Source organism: Pelophylax lessonae (assembly GCF_965119305.1).
Source record: "Pelophylax lessonae genome assembly, chromosome: 9".
In the NCBI taxonomy this organism is placed as follows: Eukaryota; Metazoa; Chordata; class Amphibia; order Anura; family Ranidae; genus Pelophylax; species Pelophylax lessonae.
In genome coordinates, this window is record NC_138776.1 from 262,830,662 (window position 1) to 262,858,647 (window position 27,986).

At 44.2% G+C, this 27,986-nt stretch overlaps 2 protein-coding genes across 2 annotated transcripts in view; one reads left to right on the top strand and one right to left on the bottom strand.

The window, feature by feature from the left end:
- LOC309564428 (uncharacterized protein) overlaps positions 1-27,986 on the top strand; it is a gene marked incomplete at its 3' end in the record, with an annotated part of 637,385 nt that overhangs the window by 90,787 nt on the left and 518,612 nt on the right.
- Positions 1-27,986, bottom strand: part of LOC309563882 (uncharacterized protein) — a 33,442-nt gene that overhangs the window by 3,588 nt on the left and 1,868 nt on the right. Inside the window, 10 exon segments of the mRNA XM_082268518.1 lie at positions 736-877; positions 1,411-1,581; positions 1,692-1,770; positions 11,494-12,949; positions 15,214-15,218; positions 15,603-15,655; positions 16,194-16,364; positions 25,559-25,795; positions 25,797-27,187; positions 27,312-27,345. Of these exon segments, the coding sequence (XP_082124644.1) occupies positions 736-877; positions 1,411-1,581; positions 1,692-1,770; positions 11,494-12,949; positions 15,214-15,218; positions 15,603-15,655; positions 16,194-16,364; positions 25,559-25,795; positions 25,797-27,187; positions 27,312-27,345 (3,739 nt within the window).

The following is a 27,986-nucleotide window of genomic DNA, read 5'->3' on the forward strand; positions in this document are numbered from 1 at the left end:
TGGACCTTTCATATGGTGTACAGTATCTCCTCCTCATTTGTTGGGAACATGACGTTATATTGAGGAATGGAGATGAACCTTTCATATGGTGTACAGTATCTCCTCCTCATTTGTTGGGAACATGACGTTATATTGAGGAATGGAGGTGGATCTTTCATATGTTGAACAAGGGCAGCATAGACTGTGCTAGATTGGAAGAAAAAAAGGTTGAACCTATTGCATAAAGTGTTCTTTGCTGAAAAGAGCTATGAAAATGGAAAATGTTATCGGACCACCTTCACCTATTGTAATCAGGAAGTAATGCTTTAAGCAAAAGAATGTTGGGTCAAGTTTTAAATGGGTTTATGTCTTCCCCTGAATCAACAGCAGGTTCTTTTTTATTTTCGGTGGGCTTCATGGACATATGTCATTTTTCCATTCATGTAACAATATTGTAAAAACACAATTGTAAGTGTCCATTCACACTACCGCGACTTGTCAGCCTGACAGGTCGCGGTCCATGCAGTGCTACAGGACCCGTTCTAATAGGAGCGACACAAGTTGCTCCGACTTAGAAAAAGGGTCCTGTACTACTTCGGGGCGACCTCGGAGCGACTTGCATATACTTCCATTATGTGAAGTCCGTGCAAGTCGCTCCGAAGTCGTGGTGCATGCGACTTCACAGGTCGCCCCCGAAGTCGGAGCGACCTAGTGTGAACCGAGACTTATTGTCTCTATTTGTTGTTTATTACTTACTTGTATCTATTTGTAGAGCAGGCTCCTCCTGTTTGCTTTTCATAATCGTCTCCCTCTCCCCCATAGACTGCTGATCTCCACTCACCAACATCTCTTCTTCTTCCTCTTTGACCTCAACTTTGATGTCTTTTAAATCTTCATTCTAAACCCCGAAGGTGATAGAATACATTTGTAAAAAGGAACAAGAGATTGCATAGTGTAATGTCCTCTTACGGTATTGCTTGGAATAATGTATGTTCAATCACATCTACCTGATGATGGTGAGGGATGGTGTGATCTTCCAGTGTGGAATCCCGGGAATACGGAGGACGGGGACATCTCTCTGGTGGGTTCCCATTACTGGATCCATCTATAGGAAACACACACACTGACTGAATACATTGTTTCTATGTGTTTATCAGATGATGGGGGATCTAGGTGGATCCTCCGTACTGCTCTCTCCTTTACAATAAAGTCTCCTCTTACCCAGTGATGTGAGGGGCGGCTGATTCTCCATCATGACGTCCTTGTAGAGATCCTTGTGTCCTTCTAAATACTCCCACTCCTCCATGGAGAAATAGACAGTGACATCCTGACACCTTATAGGAACCTGACACACACAATGATACAGTCACCATCCAGACACATCCCTTGTCTGTTACTGGATAATGTCCCAGAATTCCCAGCACCGCTCACCTCTCCTGTCAGAAGATCAGTGATCTTGTTGGTGACTTCTAGGATTTTCTTGGCACTGGTTACCTTTTCCGTCCGGCAGTGAGGTGGAGATGCTGTGATGGGCGATGTTTCATGAAGAACGCTGTTGGGTGTTAACGGATCACCAGATATTTTATTCACTACTTTATAATCCTGAGAGAGAGAAAGAAGAAATATCAGTACAGACTTCCCAGAATCCTCCTCATCTCTCTGGTCAGAAAAGATAAGAGTGATGTCATGTGACCTCCCAGAATCCTCCTCACCTCTCCGGTCAGCAGATAGATAATCTCCAGGGTGAAGTCCAAAATCCTCTCAGTCATGTGACTTCGGTCTTTATCCATCCTTAATAATGTGGTCATGTTATTCTTTCAAAACTCTCCTCTCTGTAGACGGATAAAAAAAAATGGAGAATTTTCTAGACTGTAATGGGATGAAAAATGTCTGCACAGAGTTCCTCAGACCGATTCTTGTACTATATTTTCTCCTTTTTATATTAATACAACTTGAAGAAAATGAGAGATTCCGTTTATTAAGCAACCCTAGGCAAGCTTTTCATTTTAGGTATGTATAGAGAGGAGAGTTAGATCCTTTGTTAAACCTGGCCTCTGGCCTTTCCTTCAGTCTTACATAGTTGTACAGGCTCATCTCCTGGATCTATATTTAGGATGTATCCGGTCTATAAACCAGAGGCTCTGGGTGGACAGTTGGATAAATGGTTCTATATTTAGGATGTATCTGGTCTATAAACCAGAGGCTCTGGATAGACAGTTGGATAAATGGTTCTATATTTAGGATGTATCCGGTCTATAAACCAGAGGCTCTTAATAGACAGTTGGATAAATAGTTTCTATATTTAGGATGTATCCGGTCTATAAACCAGAGGCTCTGGATGGACAGTTGGATAAATGGTTCTATATTTAGGATGTATCCGGTCTATAAACCAGAGGCTCTTAATAGACAGTTGGATAAATAGTTTCTATATTTAGGATGTATCCGGTCTATAAACCAGAGGCTCTGGATGGACAGTTGGGTAAATGGTTCTATATTTAGGATGTATCCGGTCTATAAACCAGAGGCTCTGGGTGGACAGTTGGATAAATGGTTCTATATTTAGGATGTATCTGGTCTATAAACCAGAGGCTCTGGATAGACAGTTGGATAAATGGTTCTATATTTAGAATGTATCTGGTCTATAAACCAGAGGCTCTGGATAGACAGTTGGATAAATGGTTCTATATTTAGGATGTATCTGGTCTATAAACCAGAGGCTCTGGATAGACAGTTGGATAAATGGTTCTATATTTAGGATATATCCGGTCTATAAACCAGAGGCTCTGGATGGACAGTTGGGTAAATGGTTCTATATTTAGGATGTATCCGGTCTATAAACCAGAGGCTCTGGGTGGACAGTTGGATAAATGGTTCTATATTTAGGATGTATCTGGTCTATAAACCAGAGGCTCTGGATAGACAGTTGGATAAATGGTTCTATATTTAGGATGTATCCGGTCTATAAACCACAGGCTCTGGATGGACAGTTGGATAAATGGCTCTATATTTAGGATTTATCCGGTCTATAAACCAGAGGCTCTGGATGGACAGTTGGATAAATGGTTCTATATTTAGGATGTATCCGGTCTATAAACCAGAGGCTCTGGATGGACAGTTGGATAAATGGCTCTATATTTAGGATGTATCCGGTCTATAAACCAGAGGCTCTGGATGGACAGTTGGATAAATGGTTCTATATTTAGGATATATCCGGTCTATAAACCAGAGGCTCTGGACGGACAGTTGGATAAATGGTTCTATATTTAGGATATATCTGGTCTATAAACCAGAGGCTCTGGATGGACAGTTGGATAAATGGTTCTATATTTAGGATGTATCCGGTCTATAAACCAGAGGCTCTGGATGGACAGTTGGATAAATGGTTCTATATTTAGGATGTATCCGGTCTATAAACCAGAGGCTCTGGATGGACAGTTGGATAAATGGTTCTATATTTAGGATGTATCTGGTCTATAAACCAGAGGCTCTGGATGGACAGTTGGATAAATGGTTCTATATTTAGGATGTATCTGGTCTATAAACCAGAGGCTCTGGATGGACAGTTGGATAAATGGTTCTATATTTAGGATATATCTGGTCTATAAACCAGAGGCTCTGGATGGACAGTTGGATAAATGGTTCTATATTTAGGATGTATCCGGTCTATAAACCAGAGGCTCTGGATGGACAGTTGGATAAATGGTTCTATATTTAGGATGTATCTGAATTATATAAGACGTCACAGTGACTATGGAGGAAAAGGACGGAATATGATGGGGGAGGGGGGTTACTGGGTGTAAATATAAAATAATATCTTATTACCTCCTCTGCTGCCAGTTTCATCAATGTCTCCTCTCTACTTCCTCCCGACTCACTTTTCACCCGGAACTTCCTGTCTGTTTGTGACATCACTTCCTGTTTTTCCTTATATAACTTCCAGTCTTTGCGGTCCACTGATACTTCGTAGGATCACCTGACGGAGAATAGAAGATCGGCAGCTTACATTGTTCTACAGTACTTTGACAGCTGCTTCTTGGTGCATTTTTCAGTTGCGTTGTCTTTAAAAATTCAAATAATGAAAGTAATTTGTGTGTAAAAGTTATAAATTGAAAAAAACAATAAATAAATAATGTAAATTAAAGTAGAATATTATCTTTATTATTATTATTCTACAGGATTTATATAGCGCCAACAGTTTGCACAGCGCTTAACAGTGTGGGGGAAGACAATACAGTTACAGTACAATGTAAAACAGGAGGAATCAGAGGGCCCTGCTCGTTAGAGCTTACAATCTATAAGTCATTATTATTATTCTACGGGACTTATATAGAGCCAACAGATTGCGCAGCGCTTTACAATATAAAGGGAGACAATTCACTGACAGTACAATTCAAAACAAGAGGGTTAGAAGAAGGGCCCTGCTCCTGTGAGCTTACAATCTAAGAGGGAGGGGCAAAAGGTAGTAACTGTGGGGGATGAACTGATGAGGGATGTATAAGATTTGGTTGTTAGCTGAAGGCAGGATAGGCCTCCCTGAAGAGATGAGTTTTCAGGGATTGCCTAAAAGTGGATAAAGTAGGAGATAACCGGACATATTTGGGTAGTGAGTTCCAGAGGATGGGAGAGGCTCTGGAGAAGTCCTTGGAGGCGAGCATGGGAGGAGGAGACGAGGGAGCTGGAGAGCAGGAGGTCTTGAGAGGAATGAAGAAGAGAACGATTAGGCTGTTATTTTGAGACTAGGCTAGTGATGTAGCTGGGGGCCTAGTATTTTAAATTTCATTTGTTCGACAAGGGAAGTAGAGAGCAGAATGTCTTGGGAGGAGCGGAGTGGACGGTTTGGGTGATATTTGGAGATAAGATTGGTGATGTAGCTCGGGGTAGAATTATAAATGGCTCTGTATGTTATTGATAGTGTTTTGAATTTTATTCATCGGCAATGGGAAGCCAGTGGAGGGATTGGCAGAGAGGAGTGGCAGACACCGAACGGTTGGTAAGGTGGATGAGTCTGGCAGTGCCATTCATGATAGACTGAAGATGGGATAGCCTACAGAGAGGTAGGCCAATGAGGAGGGAATTACAATTGTCAAGGCAAGAGATAACAAAGGAAGTGAATAACTTGCTTAGGGGTGTCAACGGTTAGAAAGGGGCGTATTTTGTAGATGTTTCGGAGGTGAAGTCTGCAAGATTTGGACAGTGATTGGATTTGGGGCTGGAATGACAGGTCAGAGTCCAGGATTACACCTAGTACCCTGGCATGAGGGCAGGGACTGATGGTTGTATTATTGGTCTTGAAGGAGAAGTCATGGCGAGGGGCACAGGCTGAAGGAAAAATGATGACCTCAGTTTAAGATTGAGTTTGAGGAAGTGGTGCGTATCGTCAGCATAGGGGTGGTACTGGAAGCCATGGGAGTTTATTAACAGACCAAGGGAGGAGGTGTAAATGGAGAAGAGAAGGGGGTCAAAGGACAGAACCTTGAGGTTCCCCTACAGAAAGAGGAAGTGGAGAGGAGGAAACAGAGTTATAGGTCACACTGAAGGAGCGCTGTGATAGGTAGGAGGAGAGCCAGGAAAGAGCATAGTCTTGAAGACCAAGAGAGTGGAGTTTTTTTGAGGAGAAGGGGATTGTCAACAGTATCAAAGGCTGCAGAGAGGTTGAATAATATGAATATGGAGTAGTGGTTGGTTGGTTTTAGTAGTTGGTAGGTCATTAGTGAGTTTAAGTAGGGCAGTTTCAGTGGAGTGTAGCAAGCGAAAACCAGACTGTAAGGGGTCAAGAAGGTTTTCGTCAATGAGGTAGGAGCTAAGAGGGTTGTAAACTAAGCGTTCTAAAAGTTTTGACGCAAACGAGAGCAAGGAGATGGTTCTTAAGTTGTTCAGGCTGGTGTCAACCAGTGAGGGCTTTTTAAATAAGGGAGTGATCAGGGCATGTTTTCGAGGGGAGGGTGCCAGTAGAGAAGGAGAGATTGAAGATGTGGGTGAGGGAGCATAAGATAGAAGAAGAGAGTTGTAGTAGAGGTGGTGGAACAGGATCAAGGGGACAGGTGGTAAGGTGGGCTTCTGAGAAAACTTTAGAGACCTCTTCGGTAATAGCAGGATCAAAAGAGGAGAGTGTTGAGAGCAGATTTGTACAGGGTATGTTAAGTGGTTTAGATGTCCGTACAGTGGAGATGTCCCCACAAATTGCATCAAGTTTGTTTTTGAAGTGATTGGCAAAATGACATATGACCCTTGACAACGACAGCCTACGTGCTGACGAAACCGGTCGGGACTTCTGGATCGCAATCACGCTGTTACACCACTTCCGGGACCAGGTGACACGCAAAGAGCGTCGCGGAAGCGAAACTTGCCTGTGTTATGCCCGGACTTTGTCTGACTGAATGCCCGTTGTTTTTTATCGAATGTAAGTGCATCTACCTTATTTTATTAAACTACCTGAACGTACTTCACTATATTGGCCTTCCTTTTATTAATTTAACCTCTGAGGAGTGTTGGGTTGGCAGAGGAGTGTGGAGTATACTCATGTAACAGGCGGTTGTAAGGTGGATCCTTCTGGAGGGCTCAGACACACTCTGGAGTCTGAATCTCTACATTGTGTACTACTCCGCTTGCATTGACCCCCCTATAACTAAGGGGTCGGTGCCTTCTGGTAAGCGTTCCCACACACCGGGTGTCCATGTGGTGAAGGGATTGAAGAGCCTATACATATGTGGAGAAGTCATCCTTTGGAGACTGCACCATTTTAAGTTCTTTGTTGGTGTATGGGACTTCATTCACTATCCTACCACTTACCTTCACTAGATTTGTGGATGCACACTGTACTTAGTTATTTGATTATGTTATTTATGGACTCACAATACATTATGTTTATTTAGTGCAGCATTATGTACTTTAGGTATAGGTTTAATTTATTTATACGTTTTCACGGTTTTGTTGCAGCCCCCTTTTTGGTATTATACCATCATATAATTGTGTTACATATGCACTCTTATATATTGCACTGCACAGATTTAATATATACTTTTGAGTGTTGCTCACTTAGTTCTTCCACTTGCGCAGGTACTATTGGCGATTAATGCCAATTTTTACATTTTAATACCAATGGTTACCTCTCTATAAACTGGGCATGATTGACCCCCCATATCACTGGTAAAGATAATGATTGACCATTAAGAGGAAAACCAAACTGGCAGCCATGGGAATTTTTCATATAGATTTTGTAGTGGCTCCATGGCTGCTCAGATTAGATGACACATGTGTGGAAGTGGTCCTTCTGGATTCTCCATCTGAGGAATATAACACCATTGGTTAGCTATCTATAAACTGAGCATGATGACCCCCCCCCCCCCATATCACTGAAGAAGATAATGATTGAAATTATAGAGCCTATCACTGACCACGAAGAGGAGAACCAAGATGGCAGCCATGGGACTTTTCCACAAAGAATTTGCAGTGGTTCCATGAATCCTCAGAATATTAGCTGACACGTGTAGAACTGGACCTCTTGGACTCTCCATCTCACAAATACAACACAAATGGTTGGCTATCTATAAACTGAGCATGATGATCCCCCCATATCACTGAAGAAGATAATGATTGAAATTATGGAGCCTATCACCCACTAGGAGGAAGAGAACCAAAATGGCAGCCATGGGAATATTCCATATAGAATTTGTAGTGGCTCCATGAATCCTCAGAATATTAGCTGACACATATGTGAAACTGGACCTTCTGGACTCTCCATTTCACGAATACAACACCAATGGTTGACTCTTTATAAACTGAGCATGATGACCCCCCATATCACTGATGAAGATAATGATTGAAATTATGGAGCCTATCACCCACTAGGAGGAAGAGAACCAAGATGGCAGCCATGGGAATATTCCATATAGAATTTGTAGTGGCTCCATGAATCCTCAGAATATTAGCTGACACATATGTGAAACTGGACCTTCTGGACTCTCCATTTCAGGAATACAACACCAATGGTTGACTCTTTATAAACTGAGCTTAATGACCCCCCATATCACTGATGAAGATAATGATTGCAATTATGGAGCTTATCACTGACCATGAAGAGGAGAACCAAGATGGCAACCATGGGAATTTTCCATATAGAATTTGTAGTGGCTCCATGAATCCTCAGAATATTAGCTGACACATATGTGAAACTGGACCTTCTGGACTCTCCATTTCAGGAATACAACACCAATGGTTGACTCTTTATAAACTGAGCTTAATGACCCCCCATATCACTGATGAAGATAATGATTGCAATTATGGAGCTTATCACTGACCACGAAGAGGAGAACCAAGATGGCAACCATGGGAATTTTCCATATAGAATTTGTAGTGGCTCCATGAATCCTCAGAATATTAGCTGACACATGTGTGGAACTGGACCTTCAGGACTCTTTCCATCCCACCAATAAAGCATCAATGGTTGACTCTCTATAAAAACTGAGCATGATGACCCCCATATCACTAAAGAAGATAATGATTGAAATTATGGAGCCTATCACCGACCATGAGCAGGAGAACCAAGAGGGCAGCCATGGGAATATTCCATATAGAATTTGTATTGGCTCCATGAATTAGCGGACACATATGTGAATTAGCTGACACATATGTGGAATTGGACCTTCTGGACTCTCCATTTCACGAATACAACACCAATGGTTGGCTCTCTGTAAACTGAGCATAATGACCCCCATATCACTAATAAAGATAATGAATGAAATTATGGAGCCTATCACTGACCATGAGGTCCTCCAAGATGGAACCAAGATGGCAGCAACTAGAATATTCTTTGTGGTATGTGTAGTATCCTCAGAATAAGTGAGACTCCCTGTCTCTTTATTAAAACACTAATGGATGACCCTCTGTGAACTGAGCACATCCCAATCACCAAATATCTAAGAATTGTGGTCATCTATTTAAAAACAAGACTCAGACTCAGAATATTTTAAACCATGAAGCATTTATTTTAGAAAATCAGAACAAAAGTAACACAATTAAATGAAGCTAGGATCTACGTACTGTACGTCAAATCTTGTATAACTAAAGTAAAAAAACGTAAAAGTTAATACATTGAACCGACAAAAAGCCAAACAAAGAGCAATGACGTGCTGCATCCAATAGCAACCTATAAAAAGAGATGTCTATGTTTTCCTAGGCGTGGCCATATACTGGATTTCAGGTGCTAGCTGTGTGAGTGTAGGACCAAGTCAGCACTGTTTGTTTGAAGGACCATTTTACTATAATGTAATCCATGCAGACCTAACTATCACATCACACCCTGAAATTAATTTTTTCAACAGACTACTATTATAGGTCTATCACCTACATCCCCCGAGAATCTATTGGGTTACAGTCATTCCCTGGCATGCTTACATATCTTGGTCTACATATCAACTGAGCCCATTACGAGGGGCTCCTACTTCGCCGGACGAGTCATTCCCTGGTATGCTTACATATCTTGGTCTACATATCAACTGAGGCCATTACTAGGGGCTCCTACTTCGCCTGATGAGTTCTTCCTATCTCGGTCTACATATCAACTGAGCCCATTATGAGGGGCTCCTACTTCGCCTGATGAGTTCTTCCTATCTCGGTCTACATATCAACTGAGCCCATTACGAGGGGCTCCTGCTTCGCCTGATGAGTTATTCCCTGGTATGCTTACATATCTTGGTCTACATATCAACTGAGCCCATTATGAGGGGCTCCTACTTCGCCTGATGACTCATTCCCTGGTATGCTTACATATCTTGGTCTACATATCAACTGAGCCCATTACGAGGGGCTCCTGCTTCGCCTGACGAGTTATTCCCTGGTATGCTTACACATCTTGGTCTAAATATCAACTGAGCCCATTACGAGGGGCTCCTACTTCGTCTGATGATTTTTTTATTTAATATTGTGGAGAATGCAAATTAGGCAATAAGGACGCTCCAATGTGCAGGGTACGATTGCCAGGCAATCTAGAAAACAGATGTCACCAGCCAGCAGGACACAACTGTAGAGGCCCAGTGATAACTGAAATGTCAGTTTTGTCATCGACCACTTTAAGGCTTGGTTCACATCTGTAGTTTGCGATTGATGCATTCTACTACAGATCGACAAATTATCGGCAAAGCCGATATATCGAGGGCCGATCTGCACTTTCCCCGGAATCGGTCACCAAGGTTACCTGCAGCTAGAGGCATCACCCTGGTACCGGCGTCCATAGCTGACGGTCGGCTGTTTTGTAATGAAAACCGATGTGGCTGAGAAGCCGCTCAGCTGTCATTACAAGGAGCGGGAGGGGACATCCCCACCCTCCTCCCGCCGCCTTCCGCGGCTGCCCGGGTCCCACCGGGAGACCCGGGCAACCAGCCTGCACGGCCGCCGAAGGCCCGATCAAAGCCGCATTCGGCTCTGATCGGGTCTCCATGTAAAAACACGGAAGTGATGTCATGACATCACTTCCGGGTATCTGGCGCCAGATTCAAAACAGCCAAACTTGGCGTTTTGAATGCTTCTAAGTGCAGAGGAGGGGTTTGGGGTCTTTTAGATTTCCAGATCCCTCCACAACAGTACCTCTCAAGAAAAAAAAAAAATATTTTTGTATGAAAATATCGGCCAATATTGGCCGATACCGATATGCAATGGCTATAATATCTTTAACAACTGTGTATAGCTGGTTGTTAAGGAACAGGCCAGGAAGCCGGCCGCGCGTCCTTAACAACCAATGATATCGGTATCGGCAACGAAAAAACAATATCGGACGATCAGTACATTCTACAGCGCATTTTGCAGTGTGCCTTTGTTGCGTTTTGCTTATTTTCCCTCTTTAACAAACCGTGTATAGCTGGTTGTTAAGGAACAGGCCAGGAAGCCGGCCGCTGCGTCCTTAAAAACCAATGAGTCATCAGCTGTCAGCAGGCTTCCCCACTGACAGCTTAATGTAAAACATGCATTGATCGCAATATAAAAAAAAAAAAAGGCATGACCCCCCCCCCCAATCCATAACATGCCCTTCGGGTCTGTATACTCAGAAAAGGGTCTGGTGTGTATTTGGGGGGGGGGACCCCATGCCATTTTTTTGGCTGATTTTTTTAAATGCAATGCTTGTTTTTACATTCAGCTGTCAGCGGGGAAGCCCGCTGACAGCTGCTGACTCAACAGTTGTTTAGGACACGGCAGCCTGGCTTCCTGGCCTTAACGACCAGCTATACACAGTGTGGTCCATTAAAGTCTATTACACGCAAAACGCTATCAACTTCGCGGGGGGGGGGGGGGGTGAAGTCCCTGACCCTTTCCAAAAATGCACCGGCTGAAAAAAACGCATTGATGTCCCTTAGGAAACCTTGTTAAATGGACTGTAGTCATAGACGTGAACCCTAACTTGAACCCCCTTATAAATATGTTTCATACATCTCTGGAACCCCCAATTCCAGTTCTCAACAACATCCTAAGTGGAGCATTCTCCGATCTGATCTCCTATATCTTTAAAACAAAAAACTGTTCTAATTGTGAATTCTCTGGTGTTGACCAAGCTGTCTTTTCCCAGTGAAACATTTCCCGCACTCTGAACACGGAAAAAGACGCTCACCCGTGTGACTCCTATGGTGCGATAGAAGTTTACCCTTTTCAGAGAAACATTTCCCGCACTCTGAACACGTGAAAGGACGCTCACCTGTATGAATTTTCTGGTGTTTGACCAGGGCTCCTTTGTGAATGAAACATTTCCCGCACTCTGAACACGAATAAGGACGCTCCCCAGTGTGCCCTTTCTGGTGCTGGGCAAGGCCTCCTTTGTGAATGAAGCATTTCCCGCACTCCGAACATGAATAAGGACGCTCACCCGTGTGACTTCTGTAGTGCTGAAGAAGTGTCTTTTTCAGAATGAAACATTTCCCGCACACTGAGCACGAATAAGGACGCTCACCGGTGTGACTTCTCTGATGATTAAGAAGGTCGGCTTTCATAGTGAAGGAATGTCCGCACTCTAAACATGAAAAAGGACGCTCACCTGTGTGAATTCTCTGGTGTTTAATAAGGTTTCCTTTTTGACTAAAACATTTCCCACACTCGGAACATGAATAAGGACGTTCACCCGTGTGACTTCTCTGATGCAGGTGAAGTTTTACTTTATCGGTGAAACATTTCCCACACACCGAACATGAGAAAGGACGCTCACCGGTGTGACTTCTCTGGTGTTTAACGAGGCCTCCTTTGTGGATGAAACATTTCCCACACTCTGAACATGAATAGGGACGCTCGCCTGTGTGACTTCTCTGGTGCGTAAGAAGTGTCTTTTTCAAAATAAAACACTTCCCACACACCGAGCACGAATAAGGACGCTCACCCGTGTGACTTTTTTGGTGATTAAGAAGGTCGGCTTTCATAGTAAAAGAATTCCCACACTCTAAACACTGAAAGGGCCGCACACCCGTGTGAATTCTCTGGTGTTTAACAAGGTTTCCTTTTTGACTAAAACACTTCCCGCACTCTGAACACGAGAAAGGACGCTCACCCGTGTGGCTTCTCTGGTGTATTACAAGGTTTCCTTTCAAAGTGAAACATTTTCCGCACTCTGAACATGAGAAGGGACGCTTGCTCTTGTGACTTTTTTGGTGTGCGCAAAGTGCTTTGTTTTCAGTGAATGATTTTCCACACACCGAACATGACAGTGATTGCTCTTCTGTGTGATCTCCTTCACGGCTTAAAGAAGGTTCCTTAGATGGATCTGTTGACCTATCTTTATGCTGAGATTTTAGATGTATTTCTGAAGAAACAGATTGTGATTTTTTAGAAGATTCCTCACGATTTGAGGGATCAATGGATTTATCTAAACTGTAAGGTCTGTGATGTCTATTATCAATAATGGGATTTACTTCTGGAGAATATTGTTTGAAACGATTGATTTCTGGAGATAAAATAGAACGTCCTTCAGAGGTATTCCTATTCCCGACATCGTGTCCACCTGTTGAATAGCAATTTAAAAACAAAATGTTATAGGTATGTTTCATGACGTCCATTAAGGAGTCATATGTGTTGGTACAACAGTTTCCCAGACCTCCGGCATGAAATCGGGAGCAATCATAACACCAAATTATGAAGACAAGCCAGAAAAATTATACAACACACACATATTATACTGGGTAATAGTGTTCGTACACTGAGGACATTGTTAATGTGAAAACTAAAATGGAACTTCTTCCACCTCATTTCCTGGAAACATACTGACGAACAAAGATGGGCCTTCTATATGGTGTAAAGTATCTCCTCCTCATTTGTTGGGAACATGACGTTATATTGAGGAATGGAGATGGACCTTTCATATGGTGTACAGTATCTCCACCTCATTTGTTGGGAACATGACGTTATATTGAGGAATGGAGATGGACCTTTCATATGGTGTACAGTATCTCCTCCTCATTTTTTGGGAACATGACGTTATATTGAGGAATGGAGATGGACCTTTCATATGGTGTACAGTATCTCCTCCTCATTTGTTGGGAACATGACTTTATATTAAGGAATGGGGATGGACCTTTCATATGGTGTACAGTATCTCCTCCTCGTTTGTTGGGAGCATGACGTTATATTGAGGATTGGACCTTTCATATGGTGTATACAGTATCTCCTCCTTATTTATTGTAAGCATGACGTTATATTGAGGAATGGAGATGGACCTTTCATATGGTGTACAGTATCTCCACCCCATTTGTTGGGAACATGACGTTATATTGAGGAATGGAGATGGACCTTTCATATGGTGTACAGTATCTCCACCTCATTTGTTGGGAACATGACGTTATATTGAGGAACGGAGATGGACCTTTCATATGGTGTACAGTATCTCCTCCTCATTTGTTGGGAACATGACGTTATATTGAGGAACGGAGATGGACCTTTCATATGGTGTACAGTATCTCCTCCTCATTTGTTGGGAACATGACGTTATATTGAGGAACGGAGATGGACCTTTCATATGGTGTACAGCATCTCCTCCTCATTTGTCGGGAACATGACGTTATATTGAGGAACGGAGATGGACCTTTCATATGGTGTACAGTATCTCCTCCTCATTTGTTGGGAACATGATGTTATATTGAGGAATGGAGATGGACCTTTCATATGGTGTACAGTATCTCCTCGTCATTTGTTGGGAACATGACGTTATATTGAGGAACGGAGATGGACCTTTCATATGGTGTACAGTATCTCCTCCTCATTTGTTGGGAACATGACGTTATATTGAGGAACGGAGATGGACCTTTCATATGGTGTACAGCATCTCCTCCTCATTTGTCGGGAACATGACGTTATATTGAGGAACGGAGATGGACCTTTCATATGGTGTACAGTATCTCCTCCTCATTTGTTGGGAACATGACGTTATATTGAGGAATGGAGATGGACCTTTCATATGGTGTACAGTATCTTCTCCTCATTTGTTGGGAACATGACGTTATATTGAGGAACGGAGATGGACCTTTCATATGGTGTACAGCATCTCCTCCTCATTTGTCGGGAACATGACGTTATATTGAGGAACGGAGATGGACCTTTCATATGGTGTACAGTATCTCCTCCTCATTTGTTGGGAACATGACGTTATATTGAGGAACGGAGATGGACCTTTCATATGGTGTACAGCATCTCCTCCTCATTTGTCGGGAACATGACGTTATATTGAGGAACGGAGATGGACCTTTCATATGGTGTACAGTATCTCCTCCTCATTTGTTGGGAACATGACGTTATATTGAGGAATGGAGATGGACCTTTCATATGGTGTACAGTATCTCCTTGTCATTTGTTGGGAACATGACGTTATATTGAGGAATGGAGATGGACCTTTCATATGATGTACAGTATCTCCACCTCATTTGTTGGGAACATGACGTTATATTGAGGAATGGAGATGGACCTTTCATATGGTGTACAGTATCTCCTCCTCATTTGTTGGGAACATGACGTTATATTGAGGAATGGAGATGGACCTTTCATATGGTGTACAGTATCTCCTTGTCATTTGTTGGGAACATGACGTTATATTGAGGAATGGAGATGGACCTTTTTATATGGTATATATCACATATACTGTTCATTTGTTGAGAACACGGGGCCGTGGGGCAAGTACAATCATAAAGTTCTTTTGTTTTTCAGCAGTTATGGCTGTTCAATCTTTCCCTTGCTAAAGCGTCTGAAGATTCTATGTTAAACAAGGGCAGCACAGACTTTGCCTAATCAGAGGAATAGCGGTCAAACCGAATACAGAAATTATCCGTTGCTGTAAGAGTTGTGAAAACAAAGAAAGAAAGGAAGTATTTAACCTTGTTAGACTAAAATTGGCCAAGCTATAAATACGTTTTCTGCCTTCCTCCTGGATTAAGAGAAAGATTTTTTTCGTCAGTGAACTTCATGGCTATATGTCATTTTTCTACCCATGTAAAAGTATTAACATACAAATGTAAACTGTCTCTACATTAAGGGATGTATCATAACATGTTATTTAAACCCTTAGTGTTTATTACTTACTTGTGTCTATATGTAGAGAAGATTCCTCCTGTTTACTTTTCATAATCATCTCCCCCTCCTCCATAGACTGCTGATCTCCACTCACCAACATCTCTTCTTCTTCCTCTTTAGCCTCAACTTCAATGTCCTTCAGTTCTTCAACCTAAACCCCAAAAGATGACAGAATATACTTGTTAAAAGGAAAAAGATTTCATAGAAGAGAATCCTGTCAGAGCTTGGAATCATTTTTTAGGTGTACATGCTCAGTCCCACCTACCTGATGATGGTGAGGGATGGTGTGATCTTCCTGTGTGGAATCCCGGGAATGCAGAGGACGGGGACATCTCTCTGGTGGGTTCCCATTACTGGATCCATCTGTAGGAAACACACACACTGACTGAATACATTGTTTCTATGTGTTTATCAGATGATGGGGGATCTAGGTGGATCCTCCGTACTGCTCTCTCCTTTACAATAAAGTCTCCTCTTACCCGGTGATGTGAGGGGCGGCTGATTCTCCATCATGACGTCCTTGTAGAGATCCTTGTGTCCTTCTAAATACTCCCACTCCTCCATGGAGAAATAGACAGTGACATCCTGACACCTTATAGGAACCTGATACACACAATGATACAGTCACCATCCAGACACATCCCTTGTCTGTTACTGGATAATGTCCCAGAATTCCCGGCACCGCTCACCTCTCCTGTTAGCAGATCAATGATCTTGTTGGTGACTTCTAGAATCTTCTTGGCACTGGTTACCCCTGTTGGCAGGCAGTAAGGTGGAGGCACTGTGATGGGTGATGTTTCATGAAGAAAGTTGTTGGGTGTCAATGGTTCACCAGAGGTTTTCTTCACTACTTTATAATCCTGTGTAAAAAGAGAGAAGCAGTTATCACCACAGACTTCCCAGAATTATCCTCACTTGTCCGGTCAAGTCTGTGTTTTATTAATAGAGGTAAAACTGATGTCATGTGACTTCCCAGAATCCTCCTCACCTCTCCGGTCAGGTCTGTGTTTTAATAATAGAGATAAGAGTGATGTCATGTGACCTCCCAGAATCCTCCTCACCTCTCCGGTCAGGTCTGTGTTTTATTAATAGAGATAAGAGTGATGTCATGTGACCTCCCAGAATCCTCCTCACCTCTCCGGTCAGGTCTGGGTTTATTAATAGAGATAAAAGTGATGTCATGTGACCTCTCAGAATCCTCCTCACCTCTCCGGTCAGCAGGTAGATGATCTTCATAGTGAGGTCTAATATCCGCTCAGTCATGTGACTTTGGTCCTTGCCCATCGTTGTAGATGTGGTCATGGGATCTGTACAGGGTGCTTCTCACTGTGGACTGATAATAAACTGAGAATTATCTGGACTGTACTGGAATGAATAATGTCTGCACAGAGTTCCTCCATATTTCTAACATCCCAGACTGCTTGATGGTTTTGACAAGGCACGCAAGTCGTGTGAAACGCGTCAACCTTTTGTCCCCTGCTGTAAGCCTTGTACCTGTATCTGTGCTTATTTTATTTATTTTCTCCAGAATAAACATTTTTTGAAATTGCATCTTACGGGAGTGCAGCCAATTCCTCATCCATTCGTCCATGATTTTCTGCAGCAGTGGCAGGGCATGCACCTCGGCTTGGATATTTGTTCACCTTCAGCTCAGCAGACTCACCTGGAGCAGCCTTACCTGCATCTCAGACTGCTTCCTATACTAAATTACAGGCCTTGCGTATGGATTAATCTGGAAGCAATTGAGAAATTCTATTTAATAGGCAACCATAGACAATTTTTTTTTTTTTTTCTTAATCAAACTGCATAGAACACAGGCTGCTTTCAGTCTTGACCACGGGTTATGTGCCAACACTTTCAGGTGAGGACACTGGCAAACAAAGTAGTTAGGACAGCTCAAATACTCCTACTTCTAGCAATCCCTATTTTTTTAGCAAGGTCCTGAAGCCATGGATGACCTCAGTCTACTGGGAACAAGTTTTGGCTTGTAATTCTGATATTTCTGTAAGATTGATGCCACTGGGGCATTATAATTGCAGATTGCAGATTGGTCAACCATTTGCAGTGCTTCAGGTAACCGTTCCCGGACCATGTCATAACATGGGGTCAGTAAGTAACATTGCCTTTTGCACTGGACTTAACGTTTGGCACCCAACCTTGGTACAGCAGTGCAGCAGGGTGTAGTTAGCTGCAGAGTACTCTACAGGTCCAGGGCAGTGGCAATCCTAATCTGTAATGTTCCATTCCCTGAATACACACTTCAAAAAGAGGAGAGGGTATGCCCTCCCAATAAGGGCAAAGCAGGCAGTCCCCACCTGTCGGGTTTTTACCTGGGAAGGAGCCAGTACATTGGTGTGTTGATTCCAGGGCTTTCCTTCTTACCCTGCGGGGTTCCACCTTTACCCTTCTTACACCCAAGCTACCCCCTGAGCGCCTGCTTTAGGCACAGAGGGGTGGGTGGCAAGAATACCTTAGGTCGCGAGCAGTGTGTTGCAAGGGAATGGGAAATTTTAAAATAGTTTGTTGCCACAATGGCCTAGCATTCGCCACTTTCAACAGGCTGAGGAAATCTTGGCACAGCCCCTGCAGCACATTCCAGCATGCAATGGACGATCCTGTGTGCATACCAACACCCTTTGTAGAAGGTACCCCTCCCTAACTCCGGGCACCATCTTGAGCACATTGCTCTGCTACAGACAAGCACACTACAGCTCCAGCTGCTACCCTGCTCCAGTTTGTGGCCCAATTCTCCACATCAGCCTTTACCAGGTTACTCAGCCTTGGGACACAGGACAGCTACTCCCTTTTCTACAAACATGGTTTCTGCACTGATTAAGGTCGTGAGTACCCCTCATCCTCATGGCAGACATCAGATAGAAGTGAAATAGGATGAAAGGGCAGGCAAGAACACTGCGTAGGACCATGATGAGGTTCTTTAAGGTTCCTTTTAAAACTCTGCCCCTGTGGAGACTGAGTTTTAAGAAGAATGGGGAGTACCAGAGGAGATAACTGGAGATTCTAAGGCATTGAGGCTGAGGTCTAGTTTAAGAGGAATGGAGAGTACCAGAGGAGATAACGGGAGATTCTGAGGCATGGAGGCTGAGGTCCAATTTAAGAGGAATTTGGAATACCCGAGGAGATAACGGAAAATTCTGAGGTGTGGGGACTAAGGTCTAGTTTAAAGAGAAATGGGGAGTACCAGAGGAGATAACGGGAGATTCTGAGGCATGGAGGCTGAGGTCTAGTTTAAGAGGAATGGGGAGTACCAGAGGAGATAACGGGAGATTCTGAGGCGTGGAGGCTGGGGTCTAGCTTAGGAGGAATGGGGAGTACCAGAGGAGATAACGGGAGACTCTTGAGGTGTGGAGACTGAGGTCTAGTTTAGGAGGAATGGGGAGTACCAGAGGGGATAACTGGAGATTCTGATGTGTGGAGACTGAGGTCAAGTTTAAGAGGAATGGGGAGTACCTGAGGAGAGAACGGGAGATAATGAGGTGTGGGGACTGAGGTCTAGTTTAGGAGGAATAGGGAGTACCAGAGGATAACGGGAGATTCTGATGTGTGGAGACTGAGGTCAAGTTTAAGAGGAATGGGGAGTACCAGAGGAGATAATGGTAGATTCTGAGGCGTGAAGACTGAGGTCTAGTTTAGGAGGAATGGGTAGTACCAGAGGGGATAACGGGAGATTTTGATGTGTGGAGACTGAGGTCTAGTTTAAGAGGAATGGGGAGCACCAGAGGGGATAACCGGAGATTCTGAGGTGTGGAGATAGAGGTCTAGTTTAGGAGGAATGGGGAGTACCAGAGGGGATAACCGGAGATTCTGAGGTCTAGTTTAAGAGGAATGGGGAGTACCAGAGGGGATAACGGGAGATTCTGATGTGTGGAGACTGAGGTCTAGTTTAGGAGGAATGGGGAGTACCAGAGGAGATAACGGGAGATTCTGAGGTGTGGAGACTGAGGTCTAGTTTAAGAGGAATGGGGAGCACCAGAGGGGATAACGGGAGATTCTGAGGTGTGGAGACTGAGGTCTAGTTTAAGAGGAATGGGGAGCACCAGAGGGGATAACGGGAGATTCTGAGGTGTGGAGACTGAGGTCTAGTTTAAGAGGAATGGGGAGCACCAGAGGGGATAACGGGAGATTCTGAGGTGTGGAGACTGAGGTCTAGTTTAGGAGGAATGGGGAGTACCACAGGGGATAACGGGAGATTCTGAGGTGTGGAGACTGAGGTCTAGTTTAGGAGGAATGGGGAGTACCAGAGGAGATAACGGGAGATTCTGATGTGTGGAGACTGAGGTCTAGTTTAAGAGGAATGGGGAGTACCAGAGGAGATAACGGGAGATTCTGATGTGTGGAGACTGAGGTCTAGTTTAGGAGGAATGGGGAGTACCAGAGGGGATAACGGGAGATTCTGATGTGTGGAGACTGAGGTCTAGTTTAAGAGGAATGGGGAGTACCAGAGGGGATAACCGGAGATTCTGAGGTCTAGTTTAAGAGGAATGGGGAGTACCAGAGGGGATAACTGGAGATTCTGAGGTGTGGGGACTGAGGTCTAGTCTAAGAGGAATGGGGAGTACTAGAGGGGATAAAGGGAGATTTTGGGGTACTTACTGGGTGTAAATGGAAAATTTTATCTTAGTACCTCCTCTTCTGCCAGTCTGCTGCCAGTTCCAGCAATGTCTCCTCTCTACTTCCTCCAGACTCACCTTTCACCCGGAACTTCCTGTCTGTACCTGACATCACTTCCTGTTCGTGTAGAACCACTTTCTGCCTGTGCCTAGCATCACTTCCTTTCCCTGCGTTCCATTGACAATGACAATACATAGCATTGCCTCCTTGTGGAGAATATACAATCTGCAGTTTAAATTGCTTTTCAAAACTCTGACCGTGGCTTCTTGGTGCGTTCTTCAATTTTGTTGTCTATGAACCACCCGAGATAAAATCCAAACAATCAGAAAAGAACAAAAGTACATTGTGATTTAATATTCACTACGGGAGAGGAGTGTGGAGGGTATGACAGTGAGCGGTATGTACAGGAGAGGAGTGTGGAGGGTATGACGGTGGGCAGTATGTACAGGAGAGGAGTGTAGAGGGTATGACAGTGGGCGGTATGTACAGGAGAGGAGTGTGGAGGGTATGACAGTGAGCGGTATGTACAGGAGAGGAGTGTGGAGGGTATGACAGTGGGCAGTATGTACAGGAGAGGAGTGGGGAGGGTATGACAGTAAGCAGTATGTACAGGAGAGGAGTGGGGAGGGTATGACAGTAAGCAGTATGCACAGGAGAGGAGTGTGGAGGGTATGACGGTGGGCGGTATGTACAGGAGAGGAGTGTGGAGGGTATGACAGTGGGCAGTATGTACAGGAGAGGAGTGTGGTGGGTATGACGGTGGGCCGTATGTACAGGAGAGGAGTGTGGAGGGTATGACAGTGGGCAGTATGTACAGGAGAGGAGTGTGGAGGGTATGACAGAGGGCGGTATGTACAGGAGAGGAGTGTGGAGGGTATGAAGTCCAAGGAATTGTCTGTAGACCTCCAAGATTCTGAGGATTGTATCGAAAGAATGCAGCGTTGAAAGTCCCAATGAGCACAGTGGCCTCCATCATCTGAACTCTTCCCTGAGCGGGCCGCCCATGCGATCGGGGGAGAAGGGCCTTAGTCAGAGAGGTGACCAAGAACCCAATGGTCACTCTGACAGAGCTCCAGCGTTTCTCTGTGGAGGGAGGAGAACCTTCCAGAAGAACAACCATCTCTGCAGCACTCCACCAATTAGGAATTTAATTAGCAACCCCTTAGTAAAAGGCACATGACAGCCTGCCTGGAGTTTGCCAAAAGGCACCTGAAGGACTCTCAGACCATGAGAAACAAAGTTCTCTGGTCTGAGGAAGCGAAGATTGAACTCTTTGGCCTGAATGCCAAGCGTCATGTCTTGAGGAAACCAGGCACCGCTCATCACCTGGCTAATACCATACCTACAGTGAAGCATGGTGGTGGCAACATCGTGCTGTGGGGATGATTTTCAGTGGCAGGAACTGGGAGACTAGTCAGGATCAAGGTAAAGATGAATGCAGCATTGTACAGAGAAATTTGATGAAAACCTGCTCCAGAGCGCTCTGGACCTCAGACTGGGGAGAAGGTTCATCTTCCAACATTCCAACAGATTCTTCCGACATCTCCTACTCTGGCTGCCTTCAGGCGATCCCTAAAAACTCCTCTCTTCAGGGAAGCTTATCATGCCTCCAACTAATCTTTTACCACTTCCATTAGCTCATTCCCCACAGTTAGAGATAACCAAGATAACGCACCAATGGATGACCCTCTATGAACTGAGCACTTCCAATCATTACACCAATGGATGACTCTCTATGAGCTGAGCACATTCCAATCACCGCACCAATGGATGACTCTCTATGAACTGAGCGCATTCCAATCACCACACCAATGAATGACTCTCTATGAACTGAGCACACTCCAATCACCACACCAATGGATGACTCTCTATGAACTGAGCACATTCCAATCACCACACCGATGGATGACTCTCTATGAACTGAGCACATTCCAATCACCGCACCAATGGATGACTCTCTATGAGCTGAGCACATTCCAATCACCGCACCAATGGATGACTCTCTATGAACTGAGCACATTCCAATCACCACACCAATGGATGACTCTCTATGAGCTGAGCACATTCCAATCACCGCACCAATGGATGACTCTCTATGAACTGAGCACATTCCAATCACCACACCAATGGATGACTCTCTATGAACTGAGAACACTCCAATCACCGCACCAATGGATGACTCTCTATGAACTGAGCGCATTCCAATCACCACACCAATGAATGACTCTCTATGAACTGAGCACACTCCAATCACCACACCAATGGATGACTCTCTATGAACTGAGCACACTCCAATCACCACACCAATGAATGACTCTCTATGAACTGAGCACACTCCAATCACCACACCAATGGATGACTCTCTATGAACTGAGCACATTCCAATCACCACACGGATGGATGACTCTCTATGAACTGAGCACATTCCAATCACCGCACCAATGGATGACTCTCTATGAGCTGAGCACATTCCAATCACCGCACCAATGGATGACTCTCTATGAGCTGAGCACATTCCAATCACCCCACCAATGGATGACTCTCTATGAACTGAGCACATTCCAATCACCCCACCAATGGATGACTCTCTATGAACTGAGCGCATTCCAATCACCACACCAATGAATGACTCTCTATGAACTGAGCACACTCCAATCACCGCACCAATGGATGACTCTCTATGAACTGAGCGCATTCCAATCACCACACCAATGAATGACTCTCTATGAACTGAGCATACTCCAATCACCGCACCAATGGAGGACTCTCTATGAACTGAGCACATTCCAATCACCACACCAATGGATGACTCTCTATGAGCTGAGCACATTCCAATCACCGCACCAATGGATGACTCTCTATGAACTGAGCGCATTCCAATCACCACACCAATGAATGACTCTCTATGAACTGAGCACACTCCAATCACCGCACCAATGGATGACTCTCTATGAACTGAGCACACTCCAATCACCACACCAATGGATGACTCTATTAATTGGGCACATTCCAATCACCAGTCGTCTCATAGGTATGGTCTATATTTTAAATAAAAAAAAAAACAGGACTCTGAATATTAAAGTCTGGAGATTTGTTTATTTTAGAAACTCAGAATAATTAATACAATGAAATAATAAATCTTCTATAATTAAAGCGAAAATTCTACAGTTGCCTTCGTATCCCCATACTTGTCCAGCATTTGGTAATTTGCCCCCGAGGAATCGGACACTAATGGGATTACAATTATTTCCTCTGATATTTCTCGAGTTCCTGGGTCTACGTCCCCACTGAGCCCCTGCTGGACCTTTTTTTAACCACTTCAGCTCCTGGAGGTTTTACCCCCCTTCATGAGCAGGCCAATTTTTGCAATACGGCACTGCGTTACTTTAACTGATAATTACGTGGTTGTGCGACACTGTACCCAAATACATTTTTTGTAATTTTCTTCCCACAAATATAGCTTTCTTTTGGTGGTATTTGACCTCCTCTGCCTTTTTTTTTTTTTTTTTGCGCTGTAAACCAAAAAAGGCCGAAAATATTGAAAAAAAAAAATACAATATTTTCTACTTTTTGCTATAAAACATATCCAATTAAAAAAAAATTTAAAAATATCAAAGTTTTTCATCAATGTAGACCAAATATGAATTCTGCTACAGATTTTTGGTAAAAAAAAAAAAAAGAAAATCTTAGAATATAAAAATATATTTAATATATAAGAAAAAGAAATTACATAAATCTATCCCATAGATCCCATTTTATGCAAAAAATGGCCTGGTCATGAAGCAGGGTGGGTAAACCTTCCGGGGCTGAAGTGGTTGCATAAGCAGACCGCCGTTGCAGACCGCCATTTCACCTCTCTGGCTGATGGCCGGCAAATGCCGGCGGACATTGAGTCCCCGCTAATTGGCTCTTGTGTATCACAGCGGGAGCGAGCCGGCGGCGGCGGACGTTCTCGCCTCTTACCCAGTAGTGGAGGTTCATATATACGTGATTGGCCGCACTGCTATAGGGTGGTCGGCAAATGGTTAGTACTTTGGAGAATGCAAAAAGAGGTTTGAGGGCACTTCAATGTTGGGAGGGAGTTGAGAGAGCGAGGAACTGTAGAAGCAGATCTCATCATTGGACTCTTCAAAATGGACTCAACCAGGGCTTTTTTTCTCAGAGAATAGGTGCAGGAACTCCCCCTTCTAAGTTACTTTGTGTCTCCGCCCCCTACCCACCTCCGAGCACTAACCCTTGGTTCCACCCCTTCCAAACTCCGAGCACTGACCCTTGGTTCCACCCCTTCCAACCTCCGAGCACTAACCCTTGGTTCCACCCCTTCCAACCTTTGAGCATTAACCCTTGGTTCTACCCCTTCCAACCTCCGAGCACTGACCCTTGGTTCCACCCCTTCCAACCTCCGAGCACTAACCCTTGGTTCCACCCCTTCCAACCTCCGAGCACGAACCCTTGGTTCCACCCCTTCCAACCTCCGAGCATTAACCCTTGGTTCCAACCCTTCCAACCTCCGAGCACTAACCCTTGGTTCCACCCCTTCCAACCTCTGAGCACTAACCCTTAGTTCCACCCCTTCCAACCTCCAATCACTGACCCTTGGTTCCACCCCTTCCAACCTCCGAGCACTGACCCTTGGTTCCACCCCCTACCCAGATTCCAGTACAGCCCCTTTTAGAGAATATAGAGCCAAGAATAATTTTGTATTGGAATGTATAGCATTAGGTTATGATAACAAGAAAAGCAATAAAATAGATCCCCCACAGCCAGCAGCAATAGACCCCCCCCCCCCCCCAGCAACAATAGAGCCCCAGGAGCAGCAAAAGATCTCCCAGCAGCCAACATCAATAGACTCTCTAGCAGCCAGCAACATTGGACCCCTCCCTAAACAGTAGATCCCTTCTAGCAACAATTAACCCTCAGTATCAGTATCCTCCACCAGCAACAATAGATTGCCTTGCAAAAAATAGACCCCCTCCAGCAACAGTAGATCTCCCAGCAGCCAGCATCAGTAGACCCTCCAGCACCCATTGGAGGTGCCGGAACTGCGTTCCCCCACGTTCCCGCTGAAAAAAAGCCCTGGACTCAACCCAACAGACGCAACGGACAACTGGCCTTCGGCCAGGCTCTACCTATTTATAAATTTGTTTTCAAATGTTAGTTCAACAGTTCCACCCGTGAATTACCACCAGACTTTCCTCAAGAGAATCAGCAACTGAATGTAATCATTTACCACATTCTGGCCAAAACTGTCCTCCTGAAGTTCTCCTTAGCTAAACAAATTGTCTTTCCTACGTGACATGGTTACGGCACATGGACCATAAAAAAAGGGCCCTCAACCGTGTGACTTCCTCTGGTGTTGAAGGAGATTTGCTTTTGCAGGAAAACTCTTCCCGTATGCTGGGCATGGATAAGGACGCTCACCCACGTGACTTCTATCATGCCTAATTAGGTTTCCTTTCGCAGTGAAACATTTCCCACACACTGAGCACGAATAAGCGCGCACACCTGTGTGAATTTTCTGGTGTTCAACTAGCTCTCCTTTCGTAGTGAAACACTTCCCGCACTCTGAGTACGAAAAAGGACGCTCGCCCTTGTGACTTCTCTGGTGTTGAACAAGAATCACTTTGTCCGTGAAACATTTCCCACACTCAGAGCACAAATAAAGGATGTTCACCCGAGTGAGTTCTCTGGTGCTTATGGAGGCTTGCTTTCGCAGTGAAACCTTTCCCGCACACTGAACATGAATAAGGACGCTCACCCGTGTGAATTCTTTGGTGTTGACGAAGCTCTCCTTTGGTAATGAAAGATTTCTCGCACTCTGAACACGAGAAGGGGCGCTCTCCCGTGTGGCTTTTCTGGTGTTTTAGAAGGCTTACTTTCTGAGTGAAACTTTTCCCGCACTTTGGACATGAATAGGGACGCTCACCCGTGTGACTTCTCTCGTGTCTAAGAAGGCTTCCTTTCTCAGTGAAACATTTCCCGCACTCTGAGCATGAATAAGGACACTCACCTGTGTGAATTTTCTGGTGTTGAACTAGCTTCCCGTTTGTAGTGAAACATTTCCCACACTCGGAGCATGAAAAAGGACGGTCACACGTGTGAATTCTCTGGTGTTGAACAAGGTTTCCTTTGTCAGTGAAACATTTCCCACACTCTGAACACGAGAAAGGATGCTCACCCGTGTGGCTTTTCTGGTGTTTTTGAAGGCCGACTTTCCGAGTGAAACTTTTCCCGCACTCTGAACATGAATAGGGACACTCGTCTGTGTGACTTTTCTGGTGTCTAAGAAGGTTTCGGTTTGCAGTGAAACATTTCCCACACTCTGAACATGAATAGGGACGCTCACCTGTGTGACTTTTGTGATGCTGAAGAAGTTCCCCTTTTGTAGTGAAAGATTTCCCGCACTCTGAACACGAAAAGGGACGCACGCCCGTGTGAATTCTCTGGTGTTGAAGGAGGTTTCCCCTTTGACTAAAACGTTTCCCACACTCTGTACACGAAAAAGGACGCTCACCAGTGTGAATTCTCTGGTGCAGAAGAAGGTTTACTTTATCAGTAAAACATTTCCCGCACTCTGTGCATGAAAAAGGACGCTCACCTGTGTGACTTCTCTTGTGTCGAAGGAGATTTCCTTGAATAGTGAAACATTTCCCACACACGGAGCATGAAAAAGGACTCAGACCTGTGTGAATTCTTTGGTGTGTAAGGAGGCCTACTTTCTGTGTGAAACATTTCCCGCACTCTGAACATGAATGAGGACGCTCACTCTCGTGATTTCTCTGGTGCACAAGGAGGTCTCTCTTTTCACTGAATGTGTGAACTCCTTCATGGCTTGAGGAACATTCCTTGGAATTACATGGATCCGTTGATTGATCTGTACGTTGAGGTTTTAGATGGATTTTTGGAGTTAGAAGATGTGATCTATGGGAAGATTCCTCAGGATTAGAGGGATCCATTGATCTCCCCAATCCGTAAGGTCTGTGATGTCTATTAGGAGTAATGGGGTTTACTTCTGGAGAATGGGGTGCGATGCCATTATCTTCTGCATGATAATCTGGAGATAAAATATAATGTCCCTCAGAGGTATTCCAGTTTTCGGGATAGAGTTCATCTGTCGGAAAGTCAATTTTAAAAAAAGTGATCAGTATGTTTTATGTCTTACAATGCAGGAGTCATACTTGATGGAACGGCACTCAACAGATTCACAGAGCTCTGGCATGGAATTGAGAGCAATTATACCACCAAACTACGAGTCCCAACCAGATCAACAATACAAAACACCCAAACTACACCAGATAATTGTACAATGATTACATTGGTGCTGTGATCATGGAGATGGACCTTCCTCCAACTATTTTTTAGGAAACAGCGGTAGACCTTTTCATTTGATGTACAGTATCTTTACCTAATTTGTTGGGACCATGACAACATATTGAGGAATGGAGATGGACCTTTCATATGGTGTACAGTATCTCCTCCTCATTTGTTGGAAACATGACGTTATATTGAGGGATGGAGATGGACCTTTCATATGGTGTACAGTATCTCCTCCTCGTTTGTTGGGAACATGACGTTATATTGAGGAATGGAGATGGACCTTTCATATGGTGTACAGTATCTCCTCCTCGTTTGTTGGGAACATGACGTTATATTGAGGAATGGAGATGGACCTTTCATATGGTGTACAGTATCTCCTCCTCATTTGTTGGGAACATGACGTTATATTGAGGAATGGAGATGGACCTTTCATATGGTGTATACAGCATCTCCTCCTCATTTGTTGGGAACATGACGTTATATTGAGGAATGGAGATGGACCTTTCATATGGTGTACAGTATCTCCTCCTCATTTG